The sequence below is a fragment of the Equus asinus genome, chromosome 2, assembly GCF_041296235.1.
Source record: "Equus asinus isolate D_3611 breed Donkey chromosome 2, EquAss-T2T_v2, whole genome shotgun sequence".
NCBI lineage: Eukaryota > Metazoa > Chordata > Mammalia > Perissodactyla > Equidae > Equus > Equus asinus.
Genome location: NC_091791.1, coordinates 29,734,572 through 29,755,545, shown reverse-complemented (window position 1 = coordinate 29,755,545; position 20,974 = coordinate 29,734,572). Strand labels below are relative to the sequence as shown.

Below are 20,974 nucleotides of genomic sequence, written 5' to 3'. Positions count from 1 at the left end.
AAAAAAAGAAAAATCATATACTTTAAAAAATAAAGTCTGAAAAGTCCTAAGAAATGATACCCCCATAGCAAGAAGCACACCTAGTGTCCAGATCTTGGTTTCCAATACTATTCTCCAATTAAAGGAACCAGGGCTCCTTGGAGAAATGGCTGATTCTAGGACTGGACCAGGAAATATACAAGATGGGCCTGAAGCCCCTTGTAGTGCCAGAAAGTTAAGGAAGTGCTAAAAACAAAACAAAAACCTCTCAATGACGGAGCAAGTACAAGCAGCACAGGAAGCCAAATGAAAGAGCTCCTGATGGCCAAAGCTGAAGCAATTTGAACAACAAAATAAACTAGTATTGGACTATAATCCAAAGTATAAATGTCTATGAATCCATATTGATATAATGATTGAATAAATTAATAAATGAGAGAGAAGAGATAAATCTCATGTGCAAAAGAATTCCAAACAAATTATACAGATACTCTACCCTAAAGAAGTGAGAGCATAACTCCCTACTCCTTGTGAAGTGTGGGTTCTGCATAGCAACTTCCTTCCAAAGAGGACAGTATGGAAAGAGGGGGAGACAAAAATTTACAGTGGAGAAACCTGACAAACACCACTTCAGCCAGGTGATCAAGGTCAACACCAACAGTCATAAATCATGTTGACAGTATGTACCTTTTATATACTGTGATGAAAATGGCACTTTACTTCTGCAATCTTTCTCTCAAAACCTATAATCCTAATCTAATCATGAGGCAGAAAAAAATCAGACAAATTGCAACAGAGGGGCATCCTACAAAATACTTGACCAGTACTCCTCAAAACTGTCAAGGTCATCAAAAACCCTTCATGAAAGTCTGAGAAACTGTCAAAGCCAAGAGGAGCCTAAGGAGACATGACAACTAAATGTAATGTGGAATTCTGGATGGGATCCTGAAGCAGAAAAAGGATACCAGATAAAAACTAAGGAAATTTGAATAAAGTATGGACATTAGTTAATAGTAATATATTGGTTCATTAATTGCAACAAATGTACCATACTAATGTAAGATGTTAACAAGAAGGGAAACTATATGTATGGGGCAAAGGAGTAACATGAGAATTCTGTACTATCTGCTCAATTTTTCTGTAAATCTAAAATATTTCTAAAAAAACTAATAAAAAGGTAACAGAGAGGAAAGATTATATAATTTTAGTCCTTATGTTCAATTCTGTTCTTGATTATACAATTTTGTGCTTGATTTTAGTTTTGGGTAGATAGAAACTGATCACTTAACTTCTTCAAAAGAAAAGAATAGGGGCCAGCCCCATGGCTGAGTGGTTAAGTTTGCGCATTCCGCTTCGGCAACCCAGGGTTTCACTGGTTCGGATCCTGGGTGCAGACATGGCACTGCTTATTAGGCCATGCTGAGGTGGCGTCCCACATGCCACAACTAGAAGGACCCACAACTAAAATATTCAACTATGTACTGGGGGGATTTGGGGAGAAAAAAAAAAAGAAGATTGGCAACAGTTGTTAGCTCAGAGTGCCAATCTTTAAAAAAAAGAATAATTCTCACAGAATAAATGAAAAGATTTGAACATTAAGCAGTATTCATAGGATAAAATGAAATATTTGAACATGCTTAAATAATGAGTAAGCAACTAAAATATAGACTTAATTAAGAGTGGAGATTCATTCTTCTATCTGAGAGCGCCTGACCCTTAGGAAAGTAAGTCTTCTCCCAAATGAGGGATCTGGTAGTGATTTAAAATCTACCTTTTCACTTTCCAAACTATATAAATCCATTTTTACCACATATAGAAACCTGAAGTATGAGATACAGAACAGAAACACCAAAAGACCATTTCCACTAAACATATTAAGACAAAATTATTTGAGGCTTAAAGCTCAGTCAATAAATGGACTATACTTACCAATATAATTTACACAGTCAGATAAACTTCTGGAAGCAAATGGTCCTTCATATACAGTCTTACTTTTATCAAACAAATAAACCATATAGCTATCACAGCCTCGCTGAAAAAGAAACAATTAAAAAAAAAGATCCTTAAAAATTCTAGGTTCTCTAAGCACTTAAGCACCAGATTTCCTACTACGAAATGCAAATGAATAAAGTTACTATTCATTAGCATACATCTTATAGATTTAAGGTCTAAACTTTTGTTTAGGAAAAATAAATAAATAACTGTAGTATGAGCTAAAGTGAAAACCAATCACCAGACCCAAAAGGACAAAAGCAAAAAGTCATAATAAGACATATCCATACAATGGGAATACTATTCAGTAATCAAAAGGAATGAAGTACTGATACATGCTATGACATGAATGAACTTCAAAAACATAACACTAAGTGAGAGAAGTCAGACACAAGAGACTACAGATTGTATGATTCCCTACACATAAAATGTTCAGAAAAAGGAAATCTAGAAATAGAAAGTAAATTTGCGGCTGCCTAAGGCGAGCAGAATGGAGATTAATAGTTAATGGACACGAACGATTTTACTGAGAGGAAAATGTTTTAAAACTGATTTATGGTGATGGCTGCACAATTAGGTAAATTACTAAAAAAAAAACCCGCCAATTTGTACAATTGAAATGAGTAAACTATATGATACATAAAATATGCCTCAATACAATCAAAAAAAAAGAAAAAAAGAGGCATGACCACAATCATATTTTACCATGCATCTATCCTCTGGTAGGACCTATGAGACTGCTGGTCTAATTTCAAGGTTCTAGGCTTCAAGAACCAAAAGGGAAAGAAAGAGGCAGGAGAGAACTGGCACCGAAGAGAAAGTCATACAAAGTTCAAAACAACAAATCTTTCATCTCTTCCTTGTTCACGTTGCTAAGAGTAATGACTAGGATAAAACTAAAAGAACTATAAGATGTGCACCACCCTCCAAGGGATTCCAAGGATGCATCAGAAAATGCAGGCATGCAATCCCTCTATGTAAACAGATTTCTTATACTCTAGGTATATGAGAATTCTCTTACCACTCCATCTAGAACACACTGAGAGGCTGGTTTTCGAGGATCGAGAGAAATTCCCGTCTCTGAAAGAAGTTCTTGAGAACCAGTATTTATTCCAGTTTCACGCTCAATACGAGACTGCAGTGAATGAAGACTTTCATCAGGTGGTAAAAGAAAAGAAATTATCTTTGCAGAAGTCATATTTAGGATGTGTACTATCTGGATAAATAGGAAAAAAGAGAAATGGTTATGGATCATTTGTTACATAAAAGATTCAGTGCTAGATACTAAAGGGTATATGAGCAAAAGGCATTATCTCTGCACTAAACAAGGTTCAAACATTTTCCAAAGTGAGATCTTCTATAATTATAAAATGACATTCTGAAAACTGAAAAAGGAGTGTTTACTTTTCTACCACAACAGATGTTAGTTCCAAGGAATAGAGTTCCAAAGTTTATTCTTTCTAGTTCTAAGGATGCAGAAAATCAAGAAATAAAAACCCCCATTTAAAAAGGCAACACTTATTTATTCTGAGAAACATATCATAGATCTGGAAGGAAATGTTCCCATTTATCAAGTGCTTAATAACATGCCAACCACAGAGTTAAGTGCTTTCACATAACATCCCGTTAATTAGATTTTCTAATCTCCATTTTGGCAAGGAGAGAAATCAGAGCTCTGAGAAGTTAACTCGTTAGGGATCACACAGCTGATAACTGGGAGAGCTTAGATTTGAACTCATATCTATCTGACTCCCCACACTGTCTCAAGAAATAATCAATGGATAGAAGAGCAAGGCCTCTCTTTAAACAGAAAAACATACTGTTATTCTCATTTTTCAGATAAGGCAACCAAATCCCAGAGCAGTGATCTGCCTAAGGACCCAAAGTTAGATAAGAAAACAGTGTTCATATTCTCACATAAAGCCCCACTGAAAGCAGTCTGATACAGGCCAAGGGAGTCTGAGACTGACTTGGGTGGGGCTCTACCCAGGTAACTAAGGACAGCCACAGAGTTAAAGGTCTTTTGAACACAACATGATTTTAAATCCTCTTCCTTCCATTGTCCTTAGATAAGCCATACAAAATTAATACCTATGTTTCTCCAATGCCTTACATCGACTAGTATATGCAAATAATTAAAATTATCTCTGCTGGAAATGCTTATTACAAAGGTAAAGCATTGGGGCTGGCCCAGTGGTGCAGCGGTTAAGTGCGCACGTTCCGCTTTGGTGGCCCGGGGTTCGCTGGTTTGGATCCCAGGTGCAGACAAGGCACCACTCGGCAAGCCATGCTGTGGTAGGTGTCCCACATATAAAGTAGAGGAAGATGGGCACAGATGTTAGCTCGGGGCCAGTCTTCCTCAGCAAAAAAGAGGATTGGCAGCAGTTAGCTCAGGGCTAATCTTCCTCAAAAAAAAAAAATAGGTAAAGCATTAACTTTCCTTTAACATATAACAATCTTTTATGTTTAAAAAAGGGGGAGGGATGAGAAGGGGATCTTTAAGTTGACACAGATTTACAATACAAGTAAACCCACTGAGAACTTCCATTCCTTCCCAGCCTAGGCAGATTTCACACTATGACAGCTGCCTCTAAGAACAACAGCAGAAACTTAGGATGAAAATCCTAAGGTGGACATTTACTTTTACACCGGGTATATGTCAAACCAGGGTAAGTGATCACACTACCAAAGCTGAGCCAGAAGGGAGCAAAAGAAAGGGAGAGGAAATACAACTGAAATTTCTTCTTTTGTTCACTCAAATATTTAATGAGTGCCTACTATGGTACATACTATTAAGTGTGTTGTCGTGGTAGTGGGTATGCAAATTGAGTAACTTATGATCCTTGCCCTCCAAAGGATCATAGCCAAATAGAAGATACTAAGAAACATTAAGAGAACTAAAATATAAGGCAAAATGCGATAGGTACAATAATAACGTAAAGTATTGTGCAGGTTCCAAAGGAGATTACTTGGCGGGAGGAAAAAGGTGCTTTATAAGGAGGCACTATTTGAGCTAAACTTTGAAAAGGAAGAAGGATTAGAACAAGAAAAGAATGAAAGAAGAAAGGTTCTTTTAGGCAGAAAACAAGGTAGGCAGAGGGAGAGAAGTAGAAAGAAATGAGCATAATCAGAGAATATAAGCAATCCAGTTCAAACATACACAAAATGATGTCCCCTTAGGGCATAATAGGAGATAAGGCAGGAAGTGTAGGATGAAATGAGAACAAGATAGATTCTGAATACCAACGCAACAGTTTGGACTTTATTCAGTAAGCAAAAAGGAAATATGGAAGGCTTTCTAACTTGAGAACCTGCATTGTTAAAACATTCAAAAGAGGGGCTGGCCCTGTGGTGTAGTGTTTAAGTCCACACGTGTGCTCCACTTCAGCAGCCCAGGTTTGTGGGTTTGGATCCCAGGCACGGACCTACACCACTCCTCAGCCATACTGTGGCGGCATCCCATATACAAAACAGAGGAAGACTGGCACAGATGTTAGCTCAGGGCTAATCTTCCTTAAGCAAAACAAGAGGAAGATTGGCAATAGATGCTAGCTCAGGGTGAATCTTACTCACCAAAAAAAAAAAAAATCAAAAGATAAATCTGACAAAATAATTGGATATGCAGATTGAAGGAGAAGGAATAGTCAGATAGCTAGTTTCCTACCTAGGTAACTGGAAAGGTGACAGTGCAAGTAAGAGACACAGGAAAAGCTGCAGAAGTAGATTTAATGGAGCAAATGTGTTCAGTTTTTAATAAATTGAGTCTTGGGTGCCAGTAGGACCACCAGATGTAGTTACATACCAGTTATAAATACTCTGCATAAAAGTCACAATGGAGAGATAAATTTGGGAGTTATCCATATTCAGTTACAGTTAAAGTTATACAACTGAAGAGACTGCCAAAGAAAAGGAAGAAAAACTATTACGGAAAAAGAGAAAACCAAGGAGAGACTTTCAGGATACAGTTACACATAGGGGCATGAAAAACGAGGCAAAGAAGGAATAATTAAATACTCCTGTTTCACCATTATCTTCAGTGGCAAGTTCAGTATACTTTTTCAACTTTTCCACATATTTAAAGTTTTTCCTAATAAACAACTGGAAAAATACGCAATCAGACTCTCTCAACTGTTTTTTTTTTAGGGGAAAGAAATATTTCAGTAACTGTTTTGTTGATTTCTTTTTTAAATGAAAATCAAACAGACATCATTCCCTCCCTGAACAATAAAATAAACACCTTAGAAAAATGCCCTACAATAATACCAAGCTTTGCAGTTTATGCTTCTGTGTTCATGATAGTCCCTGCCTGTCAATCTTTCCCCCACCCATTCCCCTCATTAACTCTTACTTATCCTTTAAAATTCAGTCCTATTATCATGTCCACGAAGCATCCCTGAACTACTATGAATAGTACCCTATGCATACCTTATGCTCCACTACCTCATAATAATATTGATCCTTTCAAGAATATATTATTGTACTTGACATTAAATAAATAAATAAATACATACATTTGCCCAGATTCACAGAAGTAAACAGTGGTGCTGCAAACTGTACAGACCACAAAACACATAAGGAGGACTCTTTCCCCATACCCTATGACAAGCAGATGCTCACAGACTTCTTCAAAGTAGAAATGATACTATGATTACCAAGACAAGTCTGAAAAAAAATCTCAGATAAACAACCAAAACTTTTTGGAGGCAACAAAGAACTAGAAGGCATCACCAAGTCCTGCTTGGCTGACACATTAAGGGATGATTTATTCCTTGGCACAGTAGAAGAAAACAAATTCAAGAAGTCAGGTATCTTTTCAATGTTAGCCAAGAATGACATCAATACAGCCTCAAGTTCCTATTTAATAAAGTATGCCAAGATTAGAGTAAAATCTTCTATGATTATACTTTCTCATTTCAATTTCGGAAACCATATCTACTACAAGCAATCAATATGGAAAGACCACAGATGAGAGCTGTTTCTGGGTATACAGTGTAAGAGAACCTCTCATTCATAGCAGTGAATATTTACTGAGAACCTGGTACATGCCCTGCTTTGTACAGAATGCTGTACAAAGGGATAGGCATGGCAAGGTAGCAGGGTGGGCGATTGTTTATAAAAGTAGTAAAAACAAACCCAGCATTGAAGAAGATAATCGACATGGAGACGATGAGTGGAAGACGAAAAACAATTAGGGAATATAGTAAATATGACTAAATGACAGACTGGCAGAGACCATTCAGAGAAAAGGAAAGTTGAATATGTGCCAGTGTAGGTGAGGAGACACACAGAGATAGAGATCATTCTGGGTAGAAAGATAGCATTTGTCAAAGAACAAAAAAGATACTGGGCTTGATGGCATAAGAAGCAGTGACAAGTTGGTCCTCAGTGAAGTAAAGGGTAAGAGAAGCAGGTTCAAGGCAAGCACTTGGTTGTGGTGGACCAGCTTTAGGAAAGCCCAAAAAAAGCCAAGCAGATCAGTTTAGAAGTAACTTGGTTGGCAAGAAAGAACTATGTTAGTTTCTTAGACAGAAGAATGAAAAAGCATTTTCAGAACATGAGATGGGTAGTTCACGCTGCATGGACTGTAGAATAGGGAGGAAGTATAGAGGCATGAAAGCCAGGTAGGAACCTTCCTCACCAAACCAAATCCAGTATGATTCAACTTAAATTTGTGAGGTGATAATGGCAGGAATATGAGGAAAGGGAAAACCCTAAAGATGCTTCAAATGAGTAGTCAACAAAGACCACTTAGAAACAAAACTGAGAAGGCTTACTAAAGAAATAAAAATGCATCAGCTCTAAGAATATTATTTTCTTTTTCAAATAAGCATCAGGAAAAGATTATTAAAACATATTTATGCTCATTTCCCAAATAAATTTGTTAACTTCAATGCAAATCTTACGAAGTAGATCCCATTCAAACTAACCTTCAAATTCAGAATGTGATCCATTAACACAAAACATCTTGGCTGCTTCAAAGTTAGATCAACAGGTCCTCCTCTCTGCTGAGGATCCCAATTCAGCATCAACTGTAGCCAGTGTTCCATGGGTTCTACTATTAAACTAGAAAGCATACAAAAATAGGGTGAAAATCATTATGTTCCAATTTTCCTTCAGCAGTGTAAAAAAGGTAATTTTATAGGTTGTCCATTTCCTTTCTCATTACTTGTCTGTACCATTTTGTATCTTACTTTCAAATAATTTATAAAATGACAGGGGACAAACTTTCTTCCATAAAAACAATCCAAAATCCACATATATACATTAGTTACTGGCAACTCCAACAGGCGAGTCCAGTTCCCTTCTCCAAGGAACCCATTTACTTCATTATCCCAAGAGTCTTCTCAGCACCTAAGCCAATCAGTTAAATGGTAGCAGTTCTTGTTTCCACCAGACCTGTGCTGTCCAATGTGGCAGCCACTAATCACAAGTGGCTATTTGCATTTGCACTTAAGTTAATTAAAATTTAAAATTCAGTTAATCAGTCACACTACCCATCTTTCAAGTGCTCAGTAGCTTCACACAGCCAATGCAGGTATAGAACGTTTCTATCATCACAGAAAGTCCTACTGAATAATGCTACTTGGAACAGACAACCCTACTGTTACTTTTACAACCGTAAAGAAGCTGAGGTGAACTTCCTCAACTAAAATATACTTACCTACAAAGGCTATTTGGTTGAGGTAAATGGCTACTAAACCGAACTTCTCCTGTCATCTCTTCACACGCAAATATACACTTTGGATCCTTCTTCTTAATCTTCTCATGCCTATATAAAAACAAAAACGACCTCAGTTGACAACCTGATTGTCATAAACATTCTAAGATATTTGCCATTTAATTTTATTCAATTATGTGTTTAAAAAGCAATTATAACATTTAAAGAGAGGTATCCCATTAAGCACACCAAAATTCTCTTTCATTTCTTACCAGGTAAATGGCTGCAGATGATGCAAAAAAGGCCTATATCCAGCAATACATTCAAACACCATGGTCCCAAAGCTCCAATAATCAACAGTGGCTGTGTAAGGCTTATTCTCAAAGAGCTCTGGGGCCTTAAAAAGGAAAAATGCTTTAAATGTCAATACTATAAGAGAAAAGCTACTTTATTTTTGAACTAGTATATTTATGACCTTCAGAAATAAGAACGAGTATCTTGCACACTTAAATTCAAAGAAATAATACATGTCTTACCAGATACTGCAATGTTCCCACAAAAGATGTACATAGACTTCCTTGATCAACATCTTTGGCATATCCCAGATCAATTATTTTATGCATAATCTGCAAAATAATAAGTATTAAATGGTTGAGAAACTTGAAAACGAAAGGCAACAATGTCCTTCTAATGCTGGTGGTGAAGAACCTGGGCTCTGGAATGACACAAACGTATTTCAAGCCTGAGCTCCACCACTTTACTAACCATGTGATCTTGATCAAGTTATTTAACTTCTCTCAGTTTCCTATATAACAGGATTACTACCAATCCCTACTTCACAGAATTGTTATTGCCATTCAATGAAATACTGAAAGGAAAGAATTTAACACAGCGCTAAGGACAAGGTAAAAACTAAATACAGATTGACTATTAATTTTTATTTTGGTATATTCAGAATAAGCTTGATCCATTAAGGATCAGGCAAAGGTAAGGGTGACTTGCAAACTTGAAGAAGCATCACACCATCTTAAAGTAAATCAATGCGAGTAAATACCTATCTAACTTCAAGAACATCCTGAAGCCTTTGGACACACAAAAAAAGCAGAGACAGTTGGTGCCAAGCACACATGAAGAGCTCCTAAGAGAAGTATCATCATCAGGGTTTCATCACCTCCAACTGACCACCATCTTCACTAACTAAACAGGACGCAACCCAGTTTAAGGGTCAGACTCTTGGCTTTACAACTTTATTGGAACGCAACTTGGGTGCTAGAAGCAAGAAAACTACTCAAATTATTCTGATAAAAACAAATATTTCAGCAGTCAGTTCACAATTCTGGTTCTTCTCAAGATGACTCATCGAGGAATCTGAGAAATCAAGGTTTTGAATTTTAATTAAATATAGAACTTAGGACTTTGGGGAAGAGAAGGAGTTTTTCTTTTTTTTCTTAAATAAGAAACATACTTAAGTAAACATACTTTTTTTTCTTGAAGTAAAGCAGATCCAGGATGTGTATGTTTTTTGGATATGCTTCATAAGGATCAACAAATTATTTACTCACTGCCTACTCTCTCTGCTAGATATTGTGCTAGAAAAACAGAAGTGAACCAGACAGGTGCAGTTCCTTCTCTAATGGAGCTACTGTGTTAGCAGAGGAGATAAATAACTAAACACAAAACCACCATTCAGTGTAGTGAGGGCCAGGATAGAAAAAGTATAGAGTGCTGTGAGTGTACAGGAAAGGCACCAAACCTCAAAGACTAACTACATCAGGGAGGCTGGACTCAAGGGCATGGAACATTTCTTCAGGTTTCACCTACCTTTCCACCAACATCCTGAAGAACTATGTTTTCAGGTTTTAGATCACGATGTATAATTTTGTTTTCATGCAAATATCGGATCCCAGACCCTAAATAAAGTTTAAAATGTATTTTGAGGTAATGGAAAACACTAAATTTTAAAAAATTCATCCTCACATTTTGTACAGATCTGCCCTGATGCTCAAAGTTATATGAACCATCATAACTCTACGATTAATGATATTATAGCAGTTCATATTTTCTTCACAGAAAATCCAGTAACATTGAACAAATACTGTAGTATTATAATACATGCTCAAGTAACAGGAGAATTAGTATTAAAGCAATGGAACAAGCAACTGAGAAAACCCCTATATTTACCCTAGTATCGTTTCCCTCCCACCTAAATCACCCTCTTCAACTAGACTTTCGCCTCCACAACCTAGGAAAAGAAGCAAAATTAAAATGCATATTATGGCTTTTGAGCTTCCTCCAAAGGCCTACGTAGTGGTTATTTTAGGGATTTTTTAGGAGTAATTCTGATTAAAAAGAGATTTTCACCCTAAGAGTTGACTTGAGAACCTATGTCCATGAGATGCAATGCCACTGTTAAATAAAATTACTATGTTAATCAGGGAGGGAGGGGAAGTAAAATCAAATAAGGTCATTTCACATCATTTTTTGTCAGCAAATGGAACACCTATTAGTCAAAAATGGACTCCTACCCAAAACCAAAAAATAAATAACAAAATATCCTAGGTTTAACTTGACATCAACAGTAATAGTTAAATTTTTCAATAATTTCTTATAGATGTTAAAAATCTACGCTTTGAATGGTACATTAACAATTCTCCTTAATTCCCAAGTAGTATACAGAATCTTTTATAGACCAAAAGGGCATTAAATTATGACGGTATTTTCATATTGATTACATACCTATATCACTCAGTAAAGAAAGTATCTGGCTTTCTTTAAGTCCACAGCAATTTTCTGGTTTGTTGAGTAGCTAAAGGAAAAAAAAAAGAAGTCTAAAAATGTACACTGCCAATATTGCCGGGCAGTAATGGAGACACATTAATCACTGTATTCTAAGAGAATATTCAAATAAGAAAATAAGTCATGATTAAGAAAATATAAGAGGGGCTGGCCTCATGGCGTAGTGGTTAAGGCTGGTGTGCTCTGCTTCAGTGGCCTTGGTTCATAGGTCTGGATCCTGGGAGTGGACCTACACCACTCATGAAGCCATGCTGTAGCAGCAACCCATATACAAAATAGAGGAAGACCGGCACAGATGTTAGCTCAGAGCTAATGTTCTTCAGGCCAAAAAAAAAAGGAAGATTGGCAACAGATGTCAGCTCAGAGCAAATCTTCCTCACCAAAAAAAGAAAGAAAGAAAGAAAATATAAGAGGGGAAAAATTACCAAATCCATACTGAGGACATGTAAATTTCATGAAAAGGCTTATTCAAGTAAAGATAAAGGGGGAAAGTATTTGAAGTTGAAAAATCTCACAGATATATTAAAAAATAGCCATATGGCAGATTTAAAATGAGATAGGAAAGAAAGATTTGAAATAGAGAAAAAAACTTTTTTATAAACATCTTCAACATTGATATTTTGATCTAACACGATCAGTATAGTCCCATCCTGCAAACACTACCAATAACAACAAATCAGCAAACATTCCCGGTAAAGGACCAGATAGTAAATACTTCAGGCTTTGCAGGCCATATGGTCTTTGTCACAACTACTCAACTCTGCTATAGTAAGAAAGCATCCATAAAAACAGGTAACAGGGCCATAGTTTACTAACCCTTATTCAAGATTATCATATTGAATGTGATTCAAACACTGCTAAAGTTCATGATATGCTATCTCATCATCTCAAGACAACCACACTACCTTCCGAAGATCTCCTCCAGAACAGTATTCCATTGCTAGAAGAGGCACATCATTAATCAAAAAATTCAATTCCTCAGGAACATCACAGGCCTTTACAACATTGGCGTGGTTCAACCTAACGAGAAGGGGAAAATACCATAATCAAAAATTGTTTTCCGGGGCCGGCCCTGTGGCCAAGTGGTTAAGTTCACACACTCTGCTTCAGCAGCTCAGCGTTTCGCTGGTTTGGATCCTGGGCACAGACCTAGCACCCCTCATCAAGCCACGCTGAGGTGGCGTCCCACATGCCACAACTAGAAGGACCTACAACTAGAATATACAACTACATACTAGGGGGTTTTGGGGAGAAGAAGAAGAAGAAAAAATTTTTTTACAATGAAAAGAAACTGGGTTTGAAAGGGTAGTTAATTGGGGGGCAGTGTGGGGAAGAAAAGCTGGCATTATTTATAATATTCTAATGTCTCACCTGTATAACTAAAAATTAATAATTTTTAAAAAGAAGATATAGATAAAAACACTATCATTATTACTACCATTACATTTCTATGTGCCAAGTAGCAAGCAATTTACATACATTAACTCATTTACTTGTCACAATAATCCTACTATAGGTAGATTTACATAGGAGATAACTGAAGCACAAACTGGTTAAGTAACATAAGATTACACAGCAAGAAGGTGGTCAAGTAAAGATACAAATCTGGCAGTCTGGCTCCAAAGTCCGTATCATACTGCCTCTCCCATAATCACTCACGATGTCACCCAGAAGTGAACACCATTAAAATTTTGGCATAATTCCTTCCAGTTTTTAATCTGAGCACAAATAGATTTTCTCGATAAATACTGAATCTCACTATCCATTGTTCTCTAATATCTTTTTTTAACTTAACAATATATCATCCCAGACATTATCATCATCATCATCATTATGCTCAGTGGTTCTCAAAACTGGAATAGATTCCCAGGTGTTAGGGACCTAAAGAAACAGAATCTTCATGTGCAGGGCTTGAGAATTTATACTGTTAACAAGCTTTCCTGGTGATTTCTCCACACAGCCAAGTTTGAAAACCATTAAAGTGAACTGAAACAGACACTGCAGTCAGAAAGTGTTTATTTCAAATCCAGACTCTATTACCTATCAGTTGTATGACTATGAGCTTCAACTTCCTCATTTATAAAATAGGGATAATACATAAATACAGGGTCGTTGTGACAACTAGAAGAATTACTTGCAAAGCACTTAGCACACTACCTGTAGAGATTTTAAAATATGTCCACTTCTCCCTTCAAGAGCTTAATTCTCCTCCCCTTCAGTGTAGGCTGTACTTAGTGACTCATTTCTAACAAACAGAACGTGATAGAAAGGATGGAGTGTGACTTCCGAGGAAAGATCATAAAAGATATGTCAGCTTTCATCCTGCTCTCTCTCTCAGATCACCCATTCTGGGGAAAGCCAGCTGCCGTGTCATGAAGACATTCAAGCTTCCCTATGGAGGGGTCCACATGGTGAGGAACTGATGCCTCGAGCCAAAAGCCATATAAATGCACTCCTCTTGAAGTGGATACTCCAGCCCCACTCAACCCTTTGGATGACTGCAGCTCCAGTTAACATTTTGAGATGTTTCAGGAGGGAGCTCCCGAGTCAGAACCACCCAGCTACGCCACTCCCAAATTCCTAAACCACAGAAAATGTGAGATATTAAATGTTCGTTGTTTTAAGCCACTAAGTTTTGGGGTAATTTTTTATTTAGCAATAGATACATTATTTAACAACAGTAGCTGAGAGCAAAGAAATGAGAGTAGTGATTGTTAACTAGAAAGTATAACAAGATGAGCATTGCCCAAGATCCACAAGAAATAGATTCTGCCCTCAGAGAGCTGAGTCTGATAATACCTAGCTGACTTTTTAAACTAGACTTACTTAATGTGATGTTATTTGAAATAGAACTTACATTTAATGAGAAAGAGAAAAACACGCTCCCAAAAAGATCTTCATAAGAATGGATTCCTGGCCTCCTTCCCTATGATGACATCTGGCTAGGCTACAGAACTGGGGAAATATGTCATCAAGCACACTTACTTCTTCATGATCTGGATTTCATGGCACCACCGTTCTCTGTTTTTCGTACTTAGCTCTAGGCGACAAGACTTAATTGCTATTTTGAGATCAAGTTCCTGCCAAAATAGAAAATCAACAGAAAAAAACATAAATTAGGTTCTTGTGCAGATTTACTTACTATCAAAGAAATGGGGAAACAAAACTCTTTAGCTTTACTAATTAAACACAGTCATGTGTCATTTTAACAAGGGACTCATTCCGACAAATCCATGGTTAGGTGATTTCGCCGTTGTGCAAACATCATAGAGTGTACTTACACAAACTTAGATGGGACAGCCTACTACACACATGGGTTATATGATACTAATCCTAGGGGACCACCATTGTATATGCAGTCTGTCACTGATCAAAATGTTTATGTGGCACACGACTGTATTCACCCTCAGCTCTCTCGAGCCAGAGTTTTGCTAGATAAACCATGACACTATTAAACCAATGCTTTAAAACTAACCTTCAAATACACCAAAGCACACAGGCAAAAAGTGACTGAGGCTGATCCTATAACAGGTCTCTTTAGAACAGTCTCATATATACCGCTAGAAAAATATCTCCCCAACAAACTTCTTTTTGAGCTTAGTTAAGAAGCTAACAAGAGCCCTATTCTAATGCAAAAAACTCCAAAACTAGTTCCTAATCTTTGCATTTCAAGTGACATAAAAAAAAAAAATCCTAACAATGATTCCATATCTACAAAATGAACCTAATAGCTCTTGCCTATGACTAGTAATTTAGCCAGTTCTGACTGAAATTAAACACAACCTGACGCACATTACAGGAAATAGCCAGACCTCATCGCATTCTGGCAACAGTAATAATGCAGCTCAGGAACAGCAGTCAGGACCAAAGAGAAGGAAAAAAAATATATAGATGAGGACGCAAGACACAACTTGTATGGAACTCTAAATGGGGGCAGGGGGAAACAGCTAGAGATAAATAAGATAGCAGACGTACAGAGAGAGAAGAAAGGATAGACTACAATCCAGCCTAACCACAGTCCTCACTCCCTTCAACCCTTCTTTTGTTTTCAGCAGATACCTGGTTTTACCTAGGTCCCATGTAAGCTTTTACCACCATGGAGACAACCTGGTACAACCATAAACAACTTTAAGTCCTAAATTCTCATATGAATGAGGCAGGAAGCTATCTATTTCAAAAAGATCCCACTCTATAAGACCCTTCAACACTCCAGTTTATATTTCACCTACTCTGTGAAGGCCTTCCTCATTCTACCTTTTCAAAAAGAACGTTCTGTAGAAAGTTCATACAAGTCTGGCCAAAAAGACGAGTTCCGTGTTTAAAAAAATGATAATATTCTGGAGATGGATAGTGGTGATGGTTGCACAACAATGTGAATGTACTTAACGCCACAGAACTATACGCTTAACAATGGTTAAAATGGTAAATGTTATGTATATTTTACCACAATTTTAAAAACTGGAAAATACTAAGTTAACTTCTTTACTATAGGACTGCTCAGGGCTTGTAACATACTACATGGGTTATGAATCTCCAAATGAAGGAATATTATATGCAGCATCACCCATTGTATTTGACCATAGTATCCTTGTTTTCGAAGCATTTCATGGGAATCGTTTTTCCAAACACACTTTGAGAAGTGCTACCCTGTTCCCTAGGAAGAGGTCTTTGGTTATTTTGCCATGCTTCCACATCACTTTACAAATAACTTTGTTATATCGGTAACACACCGTACTTAAAGTGTTTCTGTGTCTACTCTCTCACTTCACCTGAAGTCTCCTTGAGGGCAGAAAATACTTTTTTTGTTGATTTGGGCACCACCAGCACCCAGCACAATAACCAGCTAAATAAACTATCTCACATCCTTTTCTCTTCCTCACTGTGCTTTAAGAAGTGTAAATGAAATACTGGGACCTGGCTTCCACCAAAACACAAGGATCATGAAAGCTGTAAATGCAAACCCTAAGTCAAGCTTGGAAAAGGAATGATGCTGTTTCCAAGTCTTATGACAGACTATTTCTTCTCTTCTCACTACGGGCCCAGTTGTCAAATGTCCCAGTTTTGGAGAAGGGCCACTCTGGACAACTGGAAAGTTCCCGAGAGATTTCTAAGATTCTAAAGGAGCCCAAATCTCTTCCATTTAAAAAATGACAAATTCCATAGAGAGAGAAAGTAGAACAGTGGTTGCCAGAGGCTGAGAGAGGAGGAAATGGGAAGTTATTGTTTACTGGGTACAGACCGCCTGTTTGGGAAGATGAAAAGTTCTGGAAATGGATGATGGTGATGGTTGCAAAACAATATGAATGTACTTCATGCCACTGACATACACTTAAAAATGGTTAAAATGGTAAATTTTATGATATACATACTTTACCACAATTTTAAAAAAAAAGTGATGTATTCATCCATCTCCGGCCAGGGACCAAGAATACTGGTCACAAAAGCATGCCAGCATGCATACTGTTTTCTTCTGACAGGCTGATGGGCAGGCTTAGATAACAAGGCCACAGGCAATATTCTCCTGTAAGTACCTGGCTCCCTCTCATTTCTGAGTGCCTTATGTCCTCTCTTATTGTAGGAACTATTAAATTTACTACTTGTCTGGCTGTCACAGTACTTAATGCCTTAGTCCTTCACCTTCCACTCCCCCTCTCTCCAAGATTTCCTCCTATGCTCTATCTAGAAACCTGCTTCACAAAATTTCCTCAGTGATATTTGTCTTTGTAACTGCCACACAAACATGCCTATTGCTCCCAGGTAGAGTCCCATCTCCCCTACCTCCCACCCTACATTATGGGCTCTCTACCCACACCCATATTCCATAGGACAGCAAATCATGATTTTCCCTCTTGAATTCATTTCTCCATTCACAGGCCAATTGCAAGCATTTTAGGAATATCTTAACTGCTCATTTTGTCCCATATGTTTTTCCACTCAGATTTATCTCTTACAAAACATCTTCCTAGAATAACACATACATCTCAATATTTCCTTTTTTAAGGTCAATTAATGATGAAGAAGATGATGATAACAGCAACAACAACACAGCAGTAGCAGGAGCTAACAACTGAGGGCTGACCATGGGCCAGTTACTGTTCTTAGCTTTACACAATTACCTTACTGAATTGTCAAACAGACCCATGATGTATATACATTAATATAACCATTTTACAGATGACAAAACAAAGGCTATACTGCAGGGATTATTAGTCCAGGGTCTATATACGTAAAAGGCTGCGGATGTCCTTCAGGAGAGCATGAACTCCCTCAAATGACAATGCATAAGGCTGTATGGATGTGCATCTGTGCATTTTTCTGGGGAAAGGGTTCACAGCTTTTATTGGTATATCAAAAGACAGAGCTCGAACACGATTATTAACTGCTGCTAGGACGGTTAAACGTTCTCAATTAAATCAAAGCAAAACTCCCGACTCGGATGTTAGCTGTCTTCCACCGGTTAGAGCACCTCACCCCAGGCTATCTCCTTCCCCTGTGAAGTCATGATCACTTCACCAGCTGATCCTCACACTGTTCCCCACCTGGAACGTATCCCCAACTCCAAAGCCTACTATTGCTTCCAAAAGCTTAACGGTGGACCCACCATAAAACCTTCTTCCCCTACTCCAGCCCCTACTAATATCATATGGCCTCCAAGCGCACACCCCTTCCAACAGGCAGCCCCCTCTTCAGCCCCATTTTCTCACCCATTGGTGCTCACACATACACTCTCTGATGTGCATCTGCCTCACACACCCTGACACTCTACATGCAAAAAGACACACGCACTGTCACCCACTTTGTCACATCTTGACACCCATAGCAAGAGTTCTCCCTAAGGGCTCTCACCAGAACCTGACCCAGAACCTCAGGCAACCTCGGACTCACTCCCCAGGCTCACAGGCACAATCTGACTGTCTGTCTCTCTCTCTCTCACACACACACAGAAGCTCAGTGGCCCACAATACTGCCCAAGGTCCCAGTGACAATCTCTCACACACTGACAGTCACTGTGTTCCACAGACGCTCTGACAAACACCCACAGCCGCTCCCTCGCGCGCCCCGCCTCACCCGATGCTGGTACAGGCAGACGTTCCCGAAGCCGCCGGTGCCCAGCCGCTCCCGCATCTCCCAGGGCCCGCCCGCGCCCGGCCGCAGCCCCGGGGGCCGCTCCATGGGGCGGGAGGGCAAGCGGCCTCAGCTTCCGCCACCGTTCCAAGGCCGGTTCCGGGCCGCCGCGGCTCGCGCGTCTTCCCTCTCGCGAGAGGTATGCGTCACTTCCGGCAACTGCCGCAGGAAAAGCTCCGCCCCGAGTCTCGGGGGCTCCGCAGGGGACCAGCCGGTGGAAGGATAGGGGGAAGAGGGCGCTTTCAAGCTGCCAGGTTCTCTGGGCCTTTTCCTGGCTGAGAGATCCAGTCGTGTGATTTTTCAGTCTTCAAAAATATAAGCTCTCTCCACATCCTGCATTCCCTTCAAATTACTTTCCAAACCAGTCTCTCCAGTATTCGTCTTTTCTAAACTTCACATCGTCTCCACCCCTGTCTACACTTCACCTTTCAGACCTCTGCCATCTATCCTCCAACCTCATCACCCGCTGAGCTGGCACTGGCACAGGCCACCAGTGATTTAAATATTGAGGAATCCAAAGAACTAGAAAGAATCCTGCGCTAACAGGCCCGCTGATACATTAGCCTTCATAGTTCACTTTTTTTTTTTAAACGATTAATCATCTTGCATAGACGAGTCAGGCTCAGCTCTTCTCTTGCTTGACTTCCTATACACCTGTTCCAGGATCTCCCCTGTGTGTAATCAAACGGCTGAAGGAAGTGACGCTGTTCCGGAATAAAGAATGTTCCTCCTGACCTTGGGAGTTTTTCCTAAATTTACCACGGAGCTTGCGGTCAAGCAGTCCTTCAGTTAGGGGGCTTGCCAGTGCAGTAGTTCTTCATTCTGGGGATTGTTTCTGATGTGCGTTGCGGGGCTACAGAGGCAAGCTTTGGGAATGCTGTTGCTGCAACAAGAAGTGCTTCCAAGTGGCGGATTGCCTTAGCGTAGGGAAACCAGCTCCCAGTTTTCCCTTTGAGTCTGTCAGACGCTATGCGGAACTGCGGGATCTTGTCAATCACTCCAGGTGTAACAATCAGCTAAAGTCAAAATCCCTAAAGAAATATGTCAGTTGTGTTGACTTAGAATTCCAACCAACCCTTTGTGACACCTAGTTGTGCCATGGCAGATATAACATGCTGAGATGTCTAAAGGTGGATATGGCATGTACACCACAGCAATGTTGCTAACTGCTTTGAAAGCATTCCATCAGCCTTTGGCAGAGCAAACGTGTCTATTGTTACCAGAATCGCTGAACAGTTCAACCAGAAGGTAGACCCACTGCATGATACAAACCAGGTCGTGTTGTAGGTTCAGTGATGTATGTGTGGTATCAGCGATTCTGATTTGATGTGTGCTTGGTAGCCATGGAGCTGGAGTATCAGACTTGGAGGTGATGGCAAATAGTCCCTGTAAGAACACGTCTCTTAGAGCTGGGCAGACTGTACCGATTGTGGGACAGACTGTCCCAATAGGATGAAGCCCTCTTGTTTGCTAGGTGTACAGCATAGCTGGCACTGGAATGGGTCTGATCTCCACACATGGGGCTGCAGTCTCCTAATTCTCACTTGGAAGAGTTTGGGAAGGATGCTGAAGACCTGAGGATACTGATGATTGGGCTGGCACCGAAGTAACCATCTTTGCAGGAATTGAGTTGTTTCCCATAGTTCACTCTTTGAACATTCCCATTTTCAGGGATGCTGTGTAGCTCCTTTTTTAAAAATCCAGGGCCAGATCTTATGATCCAGCCATCCCACAACTGGGTATCTATCCTAAGAACCTGAAATCAGCAATTACAAAAGTCCCATGCACCCCTATATTCATTGCAGCATTATTCACAATAGCCAAGTCATGGAACCAACCTAAGTGCCCAGCAACTGATCATTGGATAAAGAAGATATGGTGTGTATATATATATATACACACACACACACACACACACACACACACACACACACACACACACACAATGGAATACTACTCAGCCATAAAAAAGGACAAAGTTGTCCCATTCACAACAACATGGACAGACCTTGAGGGTATTATGTTGAGTGAAATAAGCCAGACAGAGAAAGAACTCTGCATGACTCCACTCATAGGAGGTAGTTAACATATAGACAAAGAGAACTGATTGGTGGTTACCAGGGGAAAGGGGGTGGGAGGGGTTGGGGGAGGGCACTAGGGGTGAAGTAGTGTACCTACAACATGACTAATAATGATATACAACTGTAATTTCACAAGGTTAACTATCATAATCTTAATAAAAATAAAAAAAAAAAATCCAGGGCCACTTGACCTCAGGCTCCACTATTTTCAAGTTTGCCAGTCTTTTGGGTATTTTTGAGGAAGATTAGCTCTGAGCTAACATCTGTCGCCAATCCTCCTCTTTTTTTGCTGAGGAAGACTGGCCCTGACCTAACACTCGTGCCCATCTTCCTCTACCTTATA

General features: G+C 39.2%; 1 protein-coding gene across 3 annotated transcripts in view; it reads right to left on the bottom strand.

Annotated features, from left to right (window-relative positions):
- Positions 1 to 18,690, bottom strand: part of CHUK (component of inhibitor of nuclear factor kappa B kinase complex) — a 36,306-nt gene extending 17,616 nt beyond the window's left edge. For 2 of the 3 annotated variants that reach the window (XR_011494415.1, XM_014865659.3), the window contains exons 1-11: positions 18,494 to 18,679; positions 14,411 to 14,505; positions 12,331 to 12,445; positions 11,366 to 11,435; positions 10,451 to 10,539; positions 9,166 to 9,255; positions 8,902 to 9,026; positions 8,633 to 8,740; positions 7,899 to 8,034; positions 2,993 to 3,187; positions 1,909 to 2,011 (exon numbers count right to left, since the gene is read on the bottom strand). Coding sequence is in view for 2 of the 3 variants with exons in the window: in XM_014865659.3 (XP_014721145.1) it covers positions 1,909 to 2,011; positions 2,993 to 3,187; positions 7,899 to 8,034; positions 8,633 to 8,740; positions 8,902 to 9,026; positions 9,166 to 9,255; positions 10,451 to 10,539; positions 11,366 to 11,435; positions 12,331 to 12,445; positions 14,411 to 14,505; positions 18,494 to 18,598 (1,231 nt within the window). In the remaining variant the exon portion in view is untranslated. Of the gene's footprint in view, positions 1 to 1,908; positions 2,012 to 2,992; positions 3,188 to 7,898; positions 8,035 to 8,632; positions 8,741 to 8,901; positions 9,027 to 9,165; positions 9,256 to 10,450; positions 10,540 to 11,365; positions 11,436 to 12,330; positions 12,446 to 14,410; positions 14,506 to 18,493 lie in introns of all 3 variants that reach the window. The other variant, XM_014865658.3, reaches the window with a different exon arrangement.
- Between the last annotated feature and the right edge of the window lie 2,284 nt (positions 18,691 to 20,974).